At 42.4% G+C, this 18825-nt stretch overlaps 1 protein-coding gene across 1 annotated transcript in view; it reads right to left on the bottom strand.

Moving 5' to 3' along the window:
* The window catches only part of MERTK (MER proto-oncogene, tyrosine kinase), a 107284-nt gene that overhangs the window by 31597 nt on the left and 56862 nt on the right, over window positions 1-18825 (bottom strand). Inside the window, exons 5-8 of the mRNA XM_021697385.1 lie at window positions 16084-16170; window positions 11967-12082; window positions 6218-6401; window positions 1925-2076 (exon numbers count right to left, since the gene is read on the bottom strand). Of these exons, the coding sequence (XP_021553060.1) occupies window positions 1925-2076; window positions 6218-6401; window positions 11967-12082; window positions 16084-16170 (539 nt within the window). The remainder of the gene's footprint in view (window positions 1-1924; window positions 2077-6217; window positions 6402-11966; window positions 12083-16083; window positions 16171-18825) is intronic.

Genomic DNA, 18825 nt, shown 5'->3' with positions numbered 1-18825 from the left:
AGAGATGAAGTTGTGTCTACCTCTTGCCCTCCTAAAATGAAGGGAGTTCAGGAGACAGAGGTGATTTCAAATTTCACTTCGGGGCAGGGGTTTTAGGATCCTCCCGGGGTTGGCTTTTCTTCAGTGTTTCTCTTTGCCTCCAGTGGCGGCCCATGAGCTCGAAGCTAAGCTGCCTCAGAGAACGTTATCCTAAGGAAAGGGAGCCACTGAGTCTTTTGTTGTCACGAGACCGTCATGATGCACCAAGTATAGCATGAGTACAATGCAAATGATGTTCTCACTGGGATGATCCAGCATCTCTAAGGAGTTAACGGCTGGAAAGGTCACAGCCCTGACTGTGGCAGTATTGTTCTTGCCGCATGGGGGGGTCCTTCTGAACAAAGGGCAACAAGCATGCGCAGCGCAGCGGGGCGTGGGTGGCATTTAGGGCGTCAGGCTCTCTGCTGCATCATCCACGAGGCTTTCCTCACTCTCGCCCTTCAGCACGCCTCAGCTCCAGAGGTCCCCTCCAAACAAGCAGCTTTCACCCACGCCAGAAGGAGAAGTCAAAAGGATGACCTGCAGCTCTTTAAACAAAACTGGGTTTTTTTTAGCCCTCTCAAGTGTCTGCTGATAATTACTATCTTCTGCCAACCAGAGAAAAATAAAATCCTACTGAACCAAAATACAATGATTGGACCTTCAGGGACTGTTCAGGGACTGTTCACAATTTAGCATTGTGAAAAGGGCTTGTCTCTGAGAGAGGCATTTAATTCCCGATTCAGCCAGTGTGGAAATACGGTTAATCAAATAAGCACCCTGCACAGAAGCCTTAGGACCAAAGACCAAGAAACGAGAGGCTTCTCTCGTAGCTGCAACACTCCTGAGCAGGGGTTTGACTTGTACAAACAACATCCTGTTATCACTCTGAGGCACAAAAAGTCATGGACTTCAAGCCCTCTTCTTTTTCTCTATTCCATCACCTACTGCTTCTAAGAATCTGATAGGTAAACTGAGTCAGGAAAAGAAGAATAAATCCCAACTGTCCTTTGGGAAAAGAGCAGTTTCGGTAAAAGCTGGATGACGTGAGGTTGCAAATGACTGAAACAAAGCCTGGACGTCATCCGTGGGGGCAGCTGTTGACTCTGTCCCTCTCTCCCGCCAAGCAGCTGTACTACTTTCATGAGATGCCCCACACACATGCTACGAGGATGCTAAAAACCTGATCTATCCCCAGGGCCAGGATGATCAGGCAGAAGTCAGCTTTGCATGATGGTGGTAAAGAGATGGTCCTGATGATGGAGTCAGTGCGCCTGCCTTTCCAAGGATGCTCTGTGTCACAAAGAAGTCAATGTCACCTCAATTCTCTTCCTTTCCCAAGTGGGAAGGAGACCAGTCTGGGAGCTGCCTACCCACCCACATGCAGGCATCGTCCCTACTTCTGTGGAACTGCATAAAGACAACCTGTTGCTGACTTAACCCTGTCCTCTGGAGTCTGGTTACCCCTTGCCATTCTCTATGAGGCTGGAGTGGGAGAGGGAGAGGGAGTTCTTCCCTGACAATCTTCTTCGGAAAAGCATCCTCTGGAATTTCCAAGAGGCTAGGAATGGCTGGACTGCTAAGCCATACAGCTTCTTGACCTTCTGCTTTGGTTATCGCAGTAGTTCTCAACTATCTTCCTACAAGAGCCCAAGTTCCCAGAAGGCACGAATCAGGTGATAACAGAGATGGGTCCTACACATATTTACTGAATACATAAATGAACGGACGAGTGAGTGAGTGAGTGAGAAAAGCCCCAAGGATTCCCTGGATTTTGTAACTATTCAGTGACAGATGCCTCAATCAATAATTCCTGGTCTTCTCACAACAAAACGAAAACTTCTACAACAGTATTAAATTAGCAAACCCAAGGAGACAAGCGAACTTCTTCAGAGGTCAGACTTACGGAAGTGTCTGCACTCTGCCACACGTGAGATATCCGGTAGCCCAGCAGTTCCCCAGCCTGCCGCTTAATTGGAGGCTTGATCCATCTGACGTCCACCTTATGACTAGATTCATTCAGAAACACACTGACGTTCGAGGGTGCTACTGAGGGGGCTGCAAAAGAAAGAAGAAAGATGAAGAACCACAGAGAAAAGTACACAGAGGTACTTTCTCTTCTCAGTTTCTGAATGTTTGGTTTTCGAATGTTCTATGGAAAGCATTCAAATGAGACTGGGATTAATAGCAGATTTTCACCCTCTTTCCAATTAAGGAGCATTGAAATGCTACATGAGTTTTTATTATTTTTCAAAGATTTATTTATTTATTTATTTTAGAAAGAGAGAGAGCACATGAGAGCAAGTGGGGAGAAGGGCAGAGGGAGAGAGACAATCCTAAAGCAGACTCGGTGCTGAGCGTGGAGCCCAACTAGAGGCTGGATCCCAGGACCCTGAGATGATGACCTGAGCTGAAACCAACAGTCAGCCACTTAACCAACTGCGCCACTAGGCACCCCTGAAATATGACATGAGCTTTTAAAAAGTAAGCACTTTCCAAACTAAAATCACAAAGACAAGGAAAGGCAGGGAAGCAGGTGGGTGGTGCTCATGGACTCCTCCTGGGGAAACAAAGCAGACACAACTTGAACAGCGTTCTCCAATAGTAACCTGTGGGGTGGAAGGTCAACCAGACTGACTGGAGATCAAGTCTGTGTCATGTGAGATGTACACAGCAGGGAACACTGCAGAGCTTAGAAGGGAGCCACCACTTTAAAATCCAAAGGCAGGTTACTGATGGTCTGAGCTGAGCTAATCAGTCAAAAGATTTTAAAAATGTATATATGCATATTATATGTAAGACATCTCATTACTGAAGATCAGAGGATCAGTGGTAATGCCTGGATGTCAAAATGTAAAATTTAACTCTGGTTTTCGCTCTCTGGTTTATAGTAAGCTCTGCTTAAGTCACATACTCACTTATGTCAAAATGTCTGTTATCTCTCACAAGGGTACAAGGATAAGTTATAGCACTTTGAAAAAAATGTATGTATGTATTATATATGTACAGAATAATTTGGGAAACAGGTCAAGGTCATTACTAGATTACTTTTGGGAGCAAGAAACTTGACTATGTCTATTAAAATTGAAAATAATATGGGGGCTCAGTTGGTTAAGTGTCTGACTCTTGGTTTCCACTCAGGTCATGATGTCAGGGTCGTGAGATCAAGCCCCACGTCAGGCTCCGTGCTCAGCGCAGAGTCTGCTTGTGATTCTCTCCCTCTCCCTCTGCCTCTCCCCCTGCTTGCACTCTCTCTCTCTCAAATAAATAAATCTTAAAAATAAAACTGAAAATAATATGCTCTTTGACCAAGTATTTTATTTCTAGGAATTTAATCTAAAAAATTCTCCTTAGGTAGTATTACATTTACTGAAGCATAATAATGATAAAAAGGAATAAATGTAATGCTCAGTCAATAATTATGATCTAATGAATTTTGATACATTTTCCGATGGAATACTTACTACCCAGCCACTGAAAAGAATTAGGTAGATCATGTGTACTGATATGAAAAAATATCTTATGGAGGGAAAAATCAAATTGCAAAAAGGTATGTAATAACAATCCATTTTAGAAATAAAAAATGTTTTATATATACATATAGAAAGAATAAAAACAATTGCAATAATACATACCAAACCATTGCCTACAGTTGTATTTAGAGGAGATTAAGTTATATATTTCTGATATGCCTAAAAAGAAAACAAAAGTGTACTCTAACCCTCATTTCTGCTTAGGAAATGTCACACAGCTAAAGCTGTGTTATGAACTGAGCCATACGGTTTCAAATTGGTTGTAGAATTTATGGATAAACATGGCCAACTCAACATGTCTTTATGTCTGCTCCTCCTGAAACCCCTCTATGATGACAGGAAGGAATTTAAAACAGTATAAACTCATAAGGTACAGCAGAGTCAACAGTGGAAAGGAAATGTCAACATATACTCAAAAGCTGAAAAGGAGATGCAGAAGGTATAATTAATTCAGCAAACCTGTTCTCTCCAAAGGACGCGGAGAGGCTCAGAAGCTGTGGGCCCAGGTACTGAAACTGGAAGATTGAAAGTTTGACCGGAAAAAAAAAAAAAAAAAGAAAGGGCGCCTGGGTGGCTCAGTTGGTTAAGCGACTGCCTTCGGCTCAGGTCATGATCCTGGAGTCCCGGGATCGAGTCCCGCATCGGGCTCCCTGCTCAGCGGGGAGTCTGCTTCTCCCTCTCCCGCTCCCCCCTCTTGTGCTCTCTCACTCTCTCTCAAATAAATAAATAAAATCTTTAAAAAAAAAAAAAAAAAGAAAAAAGAAAGTTTGACCGGGAAGTAGCTAGTCCTCAAGATCCCTCTAACCTATTCCCACACACCTGCTAGGTAGGCCTTCCAAATCCCCCTGGAGACAGGATGCTGTTTTAGTCTCCGAATTGAAAAGCCTTTGGACTTGGGGCACTGGCAGGATGAAGGCACAATGAGAGGCCAGACAGACAACTGGGGAAATAAGCGGAAGTTTGTACAATGAATGAGGAGGACTCTGCCTCACTCCTCCTCCCTCATCTGGCTCCAGGAGCATCGGCGGCCATGTTTACCTTCCAAAGGTGGGGAAACAGGCGACTTCTTTGCTAGAGAAAGTGAGTGAGGAAGGTGAGGAAAGAAAACCAATACTGACACTTAGGGGTGTCCAAAACAAAACACTTAGATCACTGCCCATTAAATAGAAGGATATAAATAAGTTAAAAAGAAGGAATCAAAGATGTATCACATATTCAAAAGAAAGCTAAAATGGCTACATTAATATCAAAGGAGATCGCACAGAAAATAATACTACCAAAGATAAAGGAAGGAATCTCATAATGAGAAGGTGGCCAATTATTAGGAGAGCACAGTAATATTAAACATTTATGCATAAAATAACAGACCTTCAGAATGTTTAAGGCAAAACCGGCTAGAGCATCAAAAAGAAATGGATAAACCCAAAATTGTAACTGCAGATTTCAATGTCTCTCTCTAAATAATTGATAGAAGTAGGCAGAAAAGCAGTAAGAATATAATTTGAAAAACACTATCAACCAACTCAACCAAGTTGATATTTATAGAAAACTCCATACAGTAAGAGCAGAATACACATTCTCTCCAAGTGCATACCATACATTTATCAGGAAAGACGTATTCTGGGCCATAAAAAGAGTCTCAATATATTTAAAAGTATTCAAGTGATACAGATTATGTTCTTGGGCACCAACAGAGTGAAATCAAAAATCAGGAATACAAAGATTTCTGGAAAACCCCAAAATATTTGGCAACTAAGTTATATAGCTAATTAACTAATGGGTCAAAGAAGAAGGGAGAAAAAGTGTTTTTGAACTGAATGAAAATGAAACACAGCATATAAAAACCGTTCTCAAAGGCTTTTCTTTATCATTTGAGAGAAAAAGATATTTTACAGTTTGGGCACTACAGTGTCATTTTGTGCAAGGTTTATGCCTTAAAGATTTCTGATCCCGACCTATCTGCCCCTGCCCCCCCTATCTGTATTAAGACTACAGCACTGACTAGATGAGGCCAGAGTTAAGGGCAGGAAAGACTGTTCTAGCAATCTAGAACTCTAAGTTGGGAAAGAACAGAAACTGTGGATTTGAATTTAACATAAATACAATATTCACAGAAGAAAACAAAAATCTCAGAAATCAAAAATAGCACAATGGAAAATTCTTTACAGTTTAAAGATATAAATAAAATTTGCTATGAGCAAGATAGCATAGAGAGAAAATACTTCATAGGGCTTCTCTGAGGATCTAATAAAATAATCCGTGCAAAAAAAAAAAAAAATCCATGCAAAGTACCTAATGTGGTGCCGGGCACGTGGTGTTTGGTAAACATTAACCATCTTCACATTCATTATTTCTTGAATTTGATGCTACGATTAATAATTTTTATATTATTATATTTTAATTTAAAATAACATATGCCATAGAGTGTGTTGCTATTATCTTCTTATGTAAAAGAACATGTTATCTGTTCACAGTAAGTGTGAGTTTTGTCACTAAATAGAAGGAAATGTCTTCTTCCCCATTTTCAATGGCTACCTCAGTAAAATTCTCCTCCAGAGACAAAGATCAAACAAAGCAAAGTTTAAACTCTAAATCAGGTCACCGGGAAGGATTTGTTTAATCACATGCCATTAGGGGCAATATTTATCCTGAACTCCAGGAGTTACCTCCTTCAGTCGTGCTGGCCAGAATCCAAGGGCTCATTGCAGACCAGCCAATTTCATTCGTGCAGGACACACCAATGCTGTAATTAGCCAGCGCTTGCAGCTGCTCAATTTGATACAGATGTGGTGAAGCAGAGGTGTTAAAAATCATGACCGAGCCATTACTCAGCGGATCAACTTCCTTGACCTAAGTGAGGAGTAGAAATGTGGACGAGGCATTAGTAAGGTGGTGGGAATGCCAGACACAGAGCGCTCATCTGTTCGGTGCACGTGGCCCTTCCTCTCCACCGAGGGGAAGTAGCTGCTTCCTTTCGGGCCACACACTAATTTCCCCACCAGCATTACTGTGTGTTACTCATGCTACTGGAGCAGCCCCCGAGGACCTGAGCAAAATGCCTAAAATAAGCATTCTCACTGTGGCAGGTAACAGAGCAAATGATGATCTTTATCATATTATAATGATGGTAATTTATATTATAATATGAAATAAGAAGTAGCCCTTCCTTTCTCAGAACCACCTCAATTCTTGATTTCTTCTTTCAGCTGTTTCACAGAATATGCTCCAAAGACAACCGACATCCTACGTGGAGGCAAAACCTAAATAATATTTACTATCTGACCCTTTCCAGAGAACATTTCCCAAATCCTACTGATGGATGGGATAGGGATTTCTGTTTTTATTCTGTATTTCTCTTCATTATGCAAGCTGATGAACTCTGCTCTTGCCTCAAGGTAAATTTTAGCATGTCCTTTTTTTTTTTAACCCCTACTTCCACCCCAATATCAATTCAAGTCCAAAAGCATATGCAGAGAATGTACATTTTCTGACATTATTTGGTGGGAAGATATAGGGAAGAGTCATCTGTACTTCACCCAACAAACTTTTCTCCAAATCTCATTAAAACACCTCGGCTCTTTCCTCTGAGTTCTTTCTCTTCATCTTCCCCTCCGTAAGCTCTACCAGTCTCTCCGTATCCCTCTCCAGATGTCCCCTGTACACACAAGCAAAAACCTAGACCTAGGCCAAACTTCTACCTTTTCCCTTAAGCATAACCTCCTGTCTGGGAATGGGAACAAGGGAGAATGCTTTTTTTTTTTCCACTGTATGTTTTTCAAAATTTCTACAATATGTATTACTTATAAAATCAGAAAAGAGAAAATAATATTGAATAAAACACAAGTAACCAAAAGTAACTGGGGAAACAAATCTTAAACCCTGTACATATTCCTAATAATAACGGGCTTACAGTCATGGGGTGTGGATACACAATGCTGTTATTTCAAGATATATGTGTTGAAATTTAGGCCATGGGGCCACAAATAACATTTTGGAATTCCAAATCCCCTAGTGGATACACGAGGGTGGCGTTGGGGCCAAGTCTCACCTCTGACTCAGACCCGCAGACTCCACTGGGTGACAAAAGTACCAGTTGGCCTGAGGAACCACCAGAGAAGAAACAAAGAGTTACGTGCTTATCTTGGTGGTGGCTGTTGGCAGAACTTACTTTTTGTTTCTCCACTTTAGAGTATGCACCTACTTCCTGGTGACCAACCCCTGAAACTAAGGTGGAGGAAACCTTTGGCTTTCCACCCCTGCCCCATTTCCGGAGCAATGTGTGGAGCATTTCCAAGCACAGGGACGCACTTTGAGAACACACTGCTGGAAGAAGACAGGGTTTCTATAACAGTCCTTCTCAGTGGGTCCTAGGGGAAAAGAGGGCATGAAATAGCAAGAAGTACGTGGGAGAGTTAAAAATAGAAATGGAGTATGCAGCCCAAAAATGGGTGAAGAAAGGAATTAACATCAGGACCAAAGGAAGTGAGAGGGTGTGTCCTGCTAGTGCATGGATCTGAATCTTGTCCAAAACATTCATTTGTTACCAAGTCAGAGTTTAAAATTGTAATGGGCTGGGGATGTGCTACAAAACTATGCTTGGTTCCTTCAGAAGTGGGAATATATTGTTAATGTGCAGAATATAAAAGTCTAACTTCTAGAGCCAGTCCTGACTAATCCTGCTAGGACCAGTCAGAGAAAACAGGATAGCCAGTTATATTTGAATTTCAGATAAACAACAAATAATTACATGTACAGGTATGTCACAACAGTACTCCTATAATTTAACTTGTAAAATAACTGTATTCTTATGGGTGAAAGGAGGCTGAGCTAGCTGGTGGGGCAAAGACAGAATAACCATGTCTGGCACCACAGGATCCAAGGTGGGCAAGGAAGGCCTGCAATTTGATAGTCACTGGATGATTTTTCACTCATGCCATGGCTGCCCAAAGCCGAGGCGAAAAGAGAGAAAGCAGGTGACGCTTATGTGTGATCATCTTCTACCTTCAGGGGTGACCTGATGTTTTCAGACCTTCTTACCACCCTACTCTATCTCATTTCCACCCTGAGACCTACTCTCTCAAGGTGGGGGCAGAACTTGTCCTCAAAGTCTCCCCGAAGGCAACCATACTCATGTGGGCAGGAGCCTCATGTCTTCTTGGACTCTTCATACAGCTCAGCAGCAGTTTTTTTTTTTTTTCCTTAAGATTTTATTTATTTGTGAGAGAGAGAATGAGAGACAGAGGACATGAGAGGGTGGAGGGTCAGAGGGAGAAGCAGACTCCCCGCTGAGCAGGGAGCCCGATGCGGGACTCGATCCCGGGACTCCAGGATCATGACCTGAGCCGAAGGCAGTCGCTTAACCAACTGAGCCACCCAGGCGCCCTAAAACCACAGACTTTTTTTTTTTTTTTAAAGATTTTATTTATTTATTTGAGAGAGAGAGTGAGAGAGAGAAAGAGCACAAGAGGGGGGAGCGGGAGAGGGAGAAGCAGACTCCCCGCCGAGCAGGGAGCCCGACGCGGGACTCGATTCCGGGACTCCAGGATCATGACCTGAGCCGAAGGCAGTCGCTTAACCGACTGAGCCACCCAGGCACCCCTCAGCAGCAGTTTTAAAAAGGGCTGGTCCATGCTTCAGTTATATCTATATAGATCCATATATCTATATCTGTATATAGATGGGATTGAAGGGAGAAACAGACAATTCAAAAATAATAGTTGAGACACTAATTCCCCACTTTCAATAGCAGATAAAACCACTCAGCAGAAGATCAACAAGGAAACAGAAGAAGTGAATAAGACTATAAACTAACTAGATCTACCAGACATATAAAACATTCTACCCAACCACAGGCGAATATACTTTCCCCTCAAGGACACACAGAACATTCTCCAGAAAAGAACAAATGCTAGGCCATAAAACAAACCGTAATAAATTTAAAAGGCTGAAAATCATATTAAGTATATCCTCCAAACACAATGGAATAACATTAGAAATAAGCAAAGGAAGAAAATTTGAGAAATTCATAAGTATGTGAAAATTAAACAACATACTCCTGAATAACCAATAATAAAAAAAAAGAAATCACAAGGAAAATAACCAAAAAACTTGAGATGAACAGGAAAAAGCCCCCAAATACCAAAACCTATGTGATACAGCTAACACAGTGCTTAGAGGGAAATGTATAGTATAAAGGCTTATATTAAAGAAGAAATTTCAAATAAATTACCTAGCCTTCTACCTTAAGAAACTGAAAAAAAAAAAAAAAAAAAGAGCAAACTAACCCAAAGCAAACAGAAGAAAGGAAGGGAAGACTCAAATTATTAAAATTAGGAATGAAAGAGGGGACATTACTACTAACCTCAAAGGAAAAAAAAAGCTTATAATGGATTATTATAAGCAATTGTATACCAACAATTAGATAACCCAGAGGAAATGGACACATTCCTAGAAACACACAAACTACCAAAACCGACTCAAGAAGAAATAGAAAATCTAAGGAGATGTATACCAAGTAAAAAGGTTGAGGTAGTACTCAAAAAACTCTCTGCAAAGAAAAGCTCAGGACCAGATGGCTTCACTGGTGATTTCTATCAAATATTTAAAGAATTAACATCAATCTTCCACAAACTCTTCTAAGGAATATCAGTTGAGGGAACACCTCCCAACTGATTCTATAAGGGCCAGTATCACCCTGATACCAAGACCAGAAAAAGCTAACACAAGAAAACTATGGACCAATAGCTTATATGAGTATTGACATGATTAGACAATGGTGATGGTTGCACACCTCTGTGAACATACCAAAAAGCATTATACACTTTATTTTTAAAAGTTTATTTATTTAAATAATCTCCACACCCAACGTGGGGCTCAAATTCACGACCGCAAGATCAAGAGTTGCATGCTCTTCTGACTGAACCAGCCAGATGCCCCAACACTATATACTTTAAATGGGTGAGTATTATGGTCTGTGAAATATATCTCAGAAAAAGCTGCCCAAAAAAGAGGATATCCCTGGTGAGGACTTTGTAGACACAATAAGAATTCCTAACACTTACCAGCCCTTAGGAGGTTTACAAATAAAGTTGGGCAAGAATTAAGCAAAGCTAGAGTTGGTGGGGTGTGGTTGGAGGCTATTTTGGGGATAATAGGATGTTTTCACGTTCCAGAGAAGGAACAGCTGTTAGACAAGAGTGGGAAGTAATAAAAACAGAGAAACTCATTCTGTTTGGTATTAAAAACATCTGGTTGTCAACATATAATATTCTTTAGAAGTCACTGCTTCAAGTTGAGCTGGCATGAATGGCAGTGTCAGGTTAACATGTTTTCAGCTAGTAAGACCAGACATTTATGAAACTAAGAATAATTTCTGACCCTACTCTATGACAACATACAGGGCAGAATGCATTCATGTTTTCAGTGGATAATCCACACATGTTCAACTACCTGCTCCCACAAGCAATGTCTCTTCTGAGACATGGATGAGCAGATGGTTCTGAGCACTGCTTTTGGCATCAGAACTTTCTGGGTTTGCCACTTTACGGGCTCTGTGAGCACTCTGAGCCTGCAGTGCTGGTGTGGGTTTGGTTTTTTTTTTAAGATTTTATTTATTTATTTGACAGAGAGATAGAGAGCACAAGTAGGCAGAGCAGGCAGAGGGAGAAGGAGAAGCAGGCTCCCCACAGAGCAGGGAGCCCGATGCGGGGCTCGATCCCAGGACCCTGGGATCATGACCTGAGCTGAAGGCAGCCGCTCAACCGACTGAGCCACCCAGACACCCCTCTGGTGTGGGTTTTAAGTAAGATAATTGTGAGCTACACTTTCCATTTTAATGAAATTAACACTCAAAGCAGAGCCTACATCACGGCAAGGTACCATTTTAGGATGGCTAGCCGGTATTTCTTACAGCATTATCTCATACCAATTTTGGGTAGTGGTTAAAAAGGGGAAAGACTTTGCAAGGCCTCTAATGCCCAGGTTGTCCTGGGAGCCAGGGGCCAAGGTGCTACATTTGACAGCAAAAATGACCCATCTCCTGCTTGCCTGTCCTTCATGGCCACCAGCCCAGGAGGAGCCAGGTTGAGGAGTACTTGGCTTCCCGAACTCCTGATCACAAGCCAGTCCTAATTTAGGGATGTGTTTTTATATCTTAAAAATTAATTCTCCCTGGTCTCATGATGTTCTATCCTAGAAACCTGTTTCCGTTCTGGTTGGGCCCTGGACCATGAGCAGAAAGGAAGCAGCATCCCGGGGCAGAACACCATAAAATGGGGCATGTGTGGTGGACACTGAGTGGGGAAGAGGTCAATGGACTTCTGAACAGAGGTGTTGAAGGCCTCGGTGTCCATCCTCAGGTGGAAGAGAAATCAGGTAGGCGCTCAGAGCACTTCTCTCTTCATCTTGCAGGTTTACCTGAACGCTGCAATTCTGGAACGGGGAGTATCCATCAAAACCCGGGACCCAGGAGATAAGCAGGCTGTTTGCGGTGCTGTTGTAGACACTGACTTCAGTTGGTGGGGAGGGAATTGCTACGCAAAAACAAAGACACACATACAAACACAGTTATAAACCATAGGTGGCCACAGCCACCAAACGCAGTATCAAGCCTGTTTCTGTTTCTTAAGATTAGGAAAATTCAACCCAAGTTTTAAAAAGAAGCCACATTATGCCGAGACTAAGCATATTAGCTTATAGACAGGTCTCCGGTGATAGGATGGTTCTGCCTGGGCCAGAGGAGTGGAGCACAGACCTGCTTTCCTGCCCACCAATAAAGTGAGGCCTTAGCTGGAAAAGGATGTAGAGACGTCTATTCCCTTCACTGAGCTCATGGTCACTACCCTACTGCATGCAGGCATGTTGCTGGGTGCCGCTCTGCATGAGGACAAAGAGCCATGGCCCTACTCTTGTTCAGCTCTTGGTTGGAGAGGAGGGGAGACCCATATTACCTGATGATGAGAGAGCCCCACGCCAGGAAGAGAAGGGTACTATGGGGGCATGAGTGTGGGTGCGTGGTGGAGGGGGAGAAGCTTTCCAGGCCAAGGAAACAGGTGAGAGTCAGTTCAAGCAAAAGAGCCAACTGCATCTGCTGGGAGTGGAGGCAGGTAATACCATAAGGTGTGCAATGACCCTGGCCACGTGTGGGACATGGCTAGGTATCTTAATTCAAATCTAAGAAGGATCTGAAGTTTGGGGATCTTACTTTATGCTAATTTTAATTTTCTTTACTTTTCTTTTTTTTTTTTTAAGATTTTATTTATTTAGGGCGCCTGGGTGGCTCAGTTGGTTAAGCGACTGCCTTCGGCTCAGGTCATGATCCTGGAGTCCCAGGATCGAGTCCCGCATCGGACTCCCTGCTCAGCAGGGAGTCTGCTTCTCCCTCTGACCCTCCCCCCTCTCATGCTCTCTATCTCATTCTCTCTCTCAAATAAATAAATAAAATCTTAAAAAAAAAAGATTTTATTTATTTGACAGAGAGAGACACAGCGAGAGAGGGAACACAAGCAGAGGGAGTGGGAGAGGGAGAAGCAGGCTTCCCGGCGAGCAAGGAGCCCGATGGGGGGCTCAATCCCAGGACCCTGGGATCACAACCTGAGCTGAAAGCAGACGCTTAACCGACTGAGCCACTGAGGCATCCGGCTAATTTTAATTCTTAATTAATAGTCATAATCACATTTCTTTCTCTTTTTTTTAAAGATTTTATTTATTTATTTGAGAGAGAGAATGAGAGACAGAGAGCACAAGAGGGAAGAGGGCAGAGGGAGAAGCAGACCCCCCGCCGAGCAGGGAGCCCGATGCGGGACTCGATCCCGGGACTCCAGGATCATGACCTTAGCCGAAGGCAGTCGCTTAACCAACTGAGCCACCCAGGCGCCCCATAATCACATTTCTAAGCAGAAATGATGACTGTTGTTTTTGCGTGCTTCCTATGGGCCAGGACGTTATGGACTTCGCTTTGTTTAATCATCACCAGAACCCTGTCACAGAGGTGGCCTCACGATCCTCATTTATGGATGAGGATACTGAGGATCAGAGAAGGTAAAAACTTGCCGAAGATCACAGAGCTCGTAAGCAGTAGAACGGGGCCCTGAACTCAAGTCTGTCTGAGCCCGGAGCTCGTGTCCCTCAGTAGGACACTGGAGGCTGGTTGCAGGAGGCAGCAAGCACGTCAGCGTGAGCACCAGCAGGGACTGGGGAGTCTGGTTCCTGCCTCGCTGGCTGTGTGGCCCCGGCCACAGTCAAATGCCCTTTCTAAACTCTGTTCCTTCCTCTAATAGTGGGGATGGTAGTAGCACTGCTCCATGGGGCTGAGGGGAAGATTAAAAAGGTAACACAAGGGCGCCTGGGTGGCTCAGTTGGTTGGACGACTGCCTTCGGCTCAGGTCATGATCCTGGAGTCCCGGGATCGAGTCCCGCGTCGGGTTCCCTGCTCGGCGGAGAGTCTGCTTCTCCCTCTCCCGCTCCCCCCTCTTGTGCTCTTTCTCTCTCTCACTCTCTCTCTCAAATAAATAAATAAAATCTTAAAAAAAAAAAAAGTAACACAAGGAGGAGGGTTGGGGGAGGTGTGCTGGAGGAGGTGAAGCAATGACAGGGTGGGCAGAAGACCGGGGGAAGGAGAGCTGGGACCATGAGAAGTGCATGAGGTACCATATTCAGGAGTTTCTGTTTACTAGTAGACACACAGCTTGGTGAGTGGGAAAGAATCAGCATTTTGTTCGACTCACTTCCCTAAATAGATCACTTGTAGAATTGTCTTAAAATGTCTGCCTTTCCAGATCATAATTTGGCCACATATATTATAGTTAATAAGAGATTAGAAGAAGGAAGTCTTGGTTGCGTTGACATAAATGTTTAAATAAATGAAATGAAAACCAAAAACATAAGTTTTCAAAAGAGGACTGATAAAAAAAAAAAAAAAGCTAAGTTCTGTGTGAAGCATAAAATTTTAAAAAGTGTCTCTCATTTTATAAATAAATTTTAAGGTGTTTACACTTTATGAAAATAGTCTTTATAAATTTACGCCTACTCATGAATTCCTGAAATTCCCAACGTATCTTTTGAAAATTGTAATAATGAGACTCATAGTGAGGAAGTTATACACTTCCTCTGGGTGTAAGTTTCAGTTTGCTCTTTTTTTTCTTCCAATGAACTTTTAGAAAATGCCTCATCACCTTCATCTAGTTGATTTGCTGAAATGAAACATCAGCACCTTTTTATTATTTTATTTTATTTATTTACTTTTTAAAAGTTGGCTCCATGCCCAGTGTGGAGCCCAGTGTGAGGCCTGAACTCACAAACCTGAGATCAAAACCTGAGCTGAGATCCAGTCAGAGGCTTAACTGACTGAGCCAACCAGGCACCCCCATCAGCACCTTTTTAAAATATAACTTCTTTGTAAATTGAGTCCCCTGCTGTATCTTACCTAACTTTTAACTCATTATTAAACACATTCTGCTTTTTCCTTGTGCTGTATCCCTAAGATTAAGACCAAAAGGAATATGGAATCAATATTTGCTTCTCGATATTTAAATTAAGAACAAATAGGGCGCCTGGGTGGCTCAGTTAGTTAAACATCTGCCTTCGGCTCAGGTCATGATCTTGGGGTCCTGGGATGGAGCCCTGAGTTGGGCTCCCTGCTCAGCGGGGAGTCTGCTTCTCCCATTCCCTCAGCCCACCGCCCCCCACTCATGCTCTCTCTCACTCTCTCAAATAAATAAATACATAAATAAATAAAAGATTTAAAAAAAAGAACAAATACTAAAACATAAAATTTGCTTGAGTTTCTCTGAGAGAAGCTAAGAAAGATGATTTGAAAAGGGATAAAATGACAGTATATTTACTTTCACCTTTCGGGTTTAACTAACTTCGATCCCACAAAGGGAGAAGGAGGTAGATGATTGGATTGGAATGTCTCCACTAGCATGCGGACCTTCAAAGACAAGTCTTCTATTATGTTATATCCCAGCTCAGAGGCGATAAGGAGATTAGGAGGCAAAGGCATGGGAGCTCCCGGCTCTCCCCTTCCATCTCTCCTCTCGGCGGTGGGGGGTGGGTGGAAATGGGATGGACTCGCTTCAGCCCCAGCTGCCTGGTAAGGACAGAGCCCATTCCTTCAATCGATGCCCTAAGCCACCCCCACCCCTGGGGGCTCTTCAACGGGTAATGGGGACTAGTTCAAGGTGGGAGAGGGAAAGGTGAAAACAGGAGCTAAGAAGATCGAGGGTAGACATCTCAGCCTATTTTCTCAGACTAAGCAGAACTAAACGAGTTAACGTTTATCAAAGACTTATGTACCAGACACCATTTTGAGTGTTTTTACTGTCATTATCTCATGTAAGCCTCAAAATTATGTAGATTCTGTAATTATCCCTATTTTATACTGAAGCTAGGGAGGTTAAGTGACTTGTCCAAGGTCACAAAGAAAGTCAGTGGGGGAAGACAGGGCTCAAACCCAGGTAGCTGGCTGCAGAGCTCATGCTGTGTCCCCTGACCAGCTCCCAGAACATGCTCGAGGCTTGGCCCTGGTGCTTACCTTTGATGTTGATCTGCACACCCTTGGACACGGTCAGCCCTTTGTCATTGTGGGCCTCACAACTGAAGACTGCTGTCTCGGTCAGACCTGGAAATAGAAGGGGACTCGTGAGACCAGGCTCACAGAGAAACAGGTTGCAGTTCACCAGAATCCTACGGTTGTCTTAGCATTCTTTCACTTTTTGGTTCATTGCCTCAAGCCATAAATGCAAAGTTAATTTTAAAACTATGCTGGTGGCTGAAAAACAAACTTGGGATTAAACCCTAGCTACCGGGAGCAAGTCAATCGTGGGCCTAAGATACAGCTGTTCTTCATTTAAGTGCTTTATTTTTCCCAGATGGTGAGATGTTAGGTAACAAAAGCAGTAATATTTAGACTTAAATTTCTGCAAGAGGGGGGACGCCTGGGTGGCTCAGTCGGTTAAGCGTCTGCCTTCGGCTCAGGTCATGATCTCAGGGTCCTGGGATTGAGTCCCACATCGGGCTGCCTGCTCAGCGAGGAGCCTGCTTCTCCCGCTGCCTGCCACTCCCCCTGCTTGTGCTTCCCCCCTCTACTAAAAAAAAAAAAAAAAAATCTTAAAAAAAAAAAATATTTCTGCAAGAGGGTATAGGAATCGGTGGCCCCGATATCAAGAACACTGCTTTCTGAGGCTCATCTGGACAATCCCCTGCCGCTTAGCCACATAGTACATACTACATCACATACTAGTGACATTTCAGGATACCAGACACAGCAGGATAAAAGTCACAGCGCTTAAAAACCTCAGATGATCTGTTGTAATGAATCCTTTTTTAATAGTAAAAATTAGTTCATAAAGAATTATTACATAAGCACAAGATATTATTATTACTTGAAGAGAAGACACTAGTGCTGAATGAAGAAAAATTCTACCATTTCAGAGGTTTGAAGACATCTTAGAAATGAAAAAAACTAGTTGACTTATTAATTTTAAATAGAAAGGAGGAGAGGTAATCCAGATACTGGTCTCTAATACTATTTGCCAATAGAACACCTTAGAGAAATGGCTGATGCTCAGATTGGAGCAGGAAACAGATAAGATGAGCACAAACGCCATGCAACACACACACACACAGACACACACAGACACACACACACACACACACAGAGTGATGGGGGAATGACAGAGACAGAAGCCAACTGAAAGAACTCCTAATAGCCAAAGCTGGAATGGTTTACATGAAAATAAATGAAGTAGCATTGAATTGTAACCCAAAATATAAAATAAATATTCACAAGCCTATACTGATGTAAATACATGATTAAATAATGGGGAGGAATAAACAAGTCTCCCATGCAGAAGAGTTCCAAATAATTTATGTGGATTCTCAAGGGGGAGGACCGTAACTCCCAACCCCTTAAACGTGGGCTGCACATAGTGACTTCCTTCCAAAGAGGACAGTATGAAAAGGAAATCAAAGCAAAACTTTATTTTATTTTTTTTAAACTTCAGAGTGGAGAAAACGATAAACACTACCTTGGCCACATGACCAAGGTCAACACCACTAAGTCACGTTGACAGAATGTATCCTTGATATGATGTAATGAAAATGGCACTTCCCCTCTGCAGTCTTCCTCCCAAAAACATACAACCCAAGTCTAATCAGGAGGAAAATATCAGACAGTCCAAACTGTGAGACATTTTACAAGAAACCTGACCAGTATTCCTCAAAACTGTCAAGACCATTAAAAACAAGGAAAGTTTGAGAAATTGTTACAACCAAGAGGAGCCTAAGGAGACAAGACAACTAAATCCTGGATGAACTCATTGAATCATACAAGGGTATTAGGTAAAAACTAAGGAAATCTGAATAAAGTAGAGACTTGTGTTAATAATAATGTTCATTGGTTCATTAATTATAACAAATACATCACACTAATGTGAGATGTTAATAATGGGAGAACGTGCAAGTGGGGTTTATGGGAAAACTCTGTATTATCTCCATGATTTCTAAAATCTAAAACTATTCTAAAATTTAAAAATGGGTGTTTTTTGTTTTGTTTTGTTCTTGTTTTTTTAAAAGCACAGCCATATACATTATACATCTGGTAGAATCTGGAAACTTCTCTGTCTCTGGCACACAAAGGTGTCCTCTGGCACAGAGTTCACATCATGAACTAGAGAAAGAAAAAATTCTTGAAAATAGACCTCCATTTGCTTCTTGCCTGAAAACCTTACTTTGTTATCTTCTATCCTTTTACTTGTATAGGTAATTCTCCATCTGATAATTTTAAAATTCAAAGCTTGTCACTAACAGTAATTAAAAATTTGAAAAATCAAGGAGGAACAAGATGCTGAGGGAAGGCCAGCCCAAGGCTGGGCCGAGTGGCCAGAGAACCGTGCCTGGGAGAAGTTCTAGGAAGAAATGTGAACCTGATCCCTTTTATGTTGGCTCTTCTCTTGAGGTTAGAAGTGCACAGAAAAATCAGTGCTGGTGGGGTTTTGTTCTTTTCCATCCAGATGGAAGTTAGTCCATGCGCCTGAGTTCTGCTGACTAGACACGGTCTCTCAAGAAAAAAACGCACCTGTGTATCTCTGTCCTACCATTCTTTGGTGACTTTTTTACTTCTCTAAAAGAATGTTCTGTCAGAATAGGACAGATACTTCAGGTATTTTCATTTTCTGAGGTGAAGAGTATTTCCCTCAGACTGGAGGAAAATCCTAATCAAATGGCTTAGATTCTCTTGACACTTCCAAGAGCTAAGAAACTAAAATTTCAGGTA

This window comes from Neomonachus schauinslandi, chromosome 10 (genome assembly GCF_002201575.2).
Source record: "Neomonachus schauinslandi chromosome 10, ASM220157v2, whole genome shotgun sequence".
NCBI classification, from domain to species: Eukaryota; Metazoa; Chordata; class Mammalia; order Carnivora; family Phocidae; genus Neomonachus; species Neomonachus schauinslandi.
The sequence above is the reverse complement of the archived record's forward strand: the minus strand, read 5'-3'. Positions and strand labels throughout refer to the sequence as shown.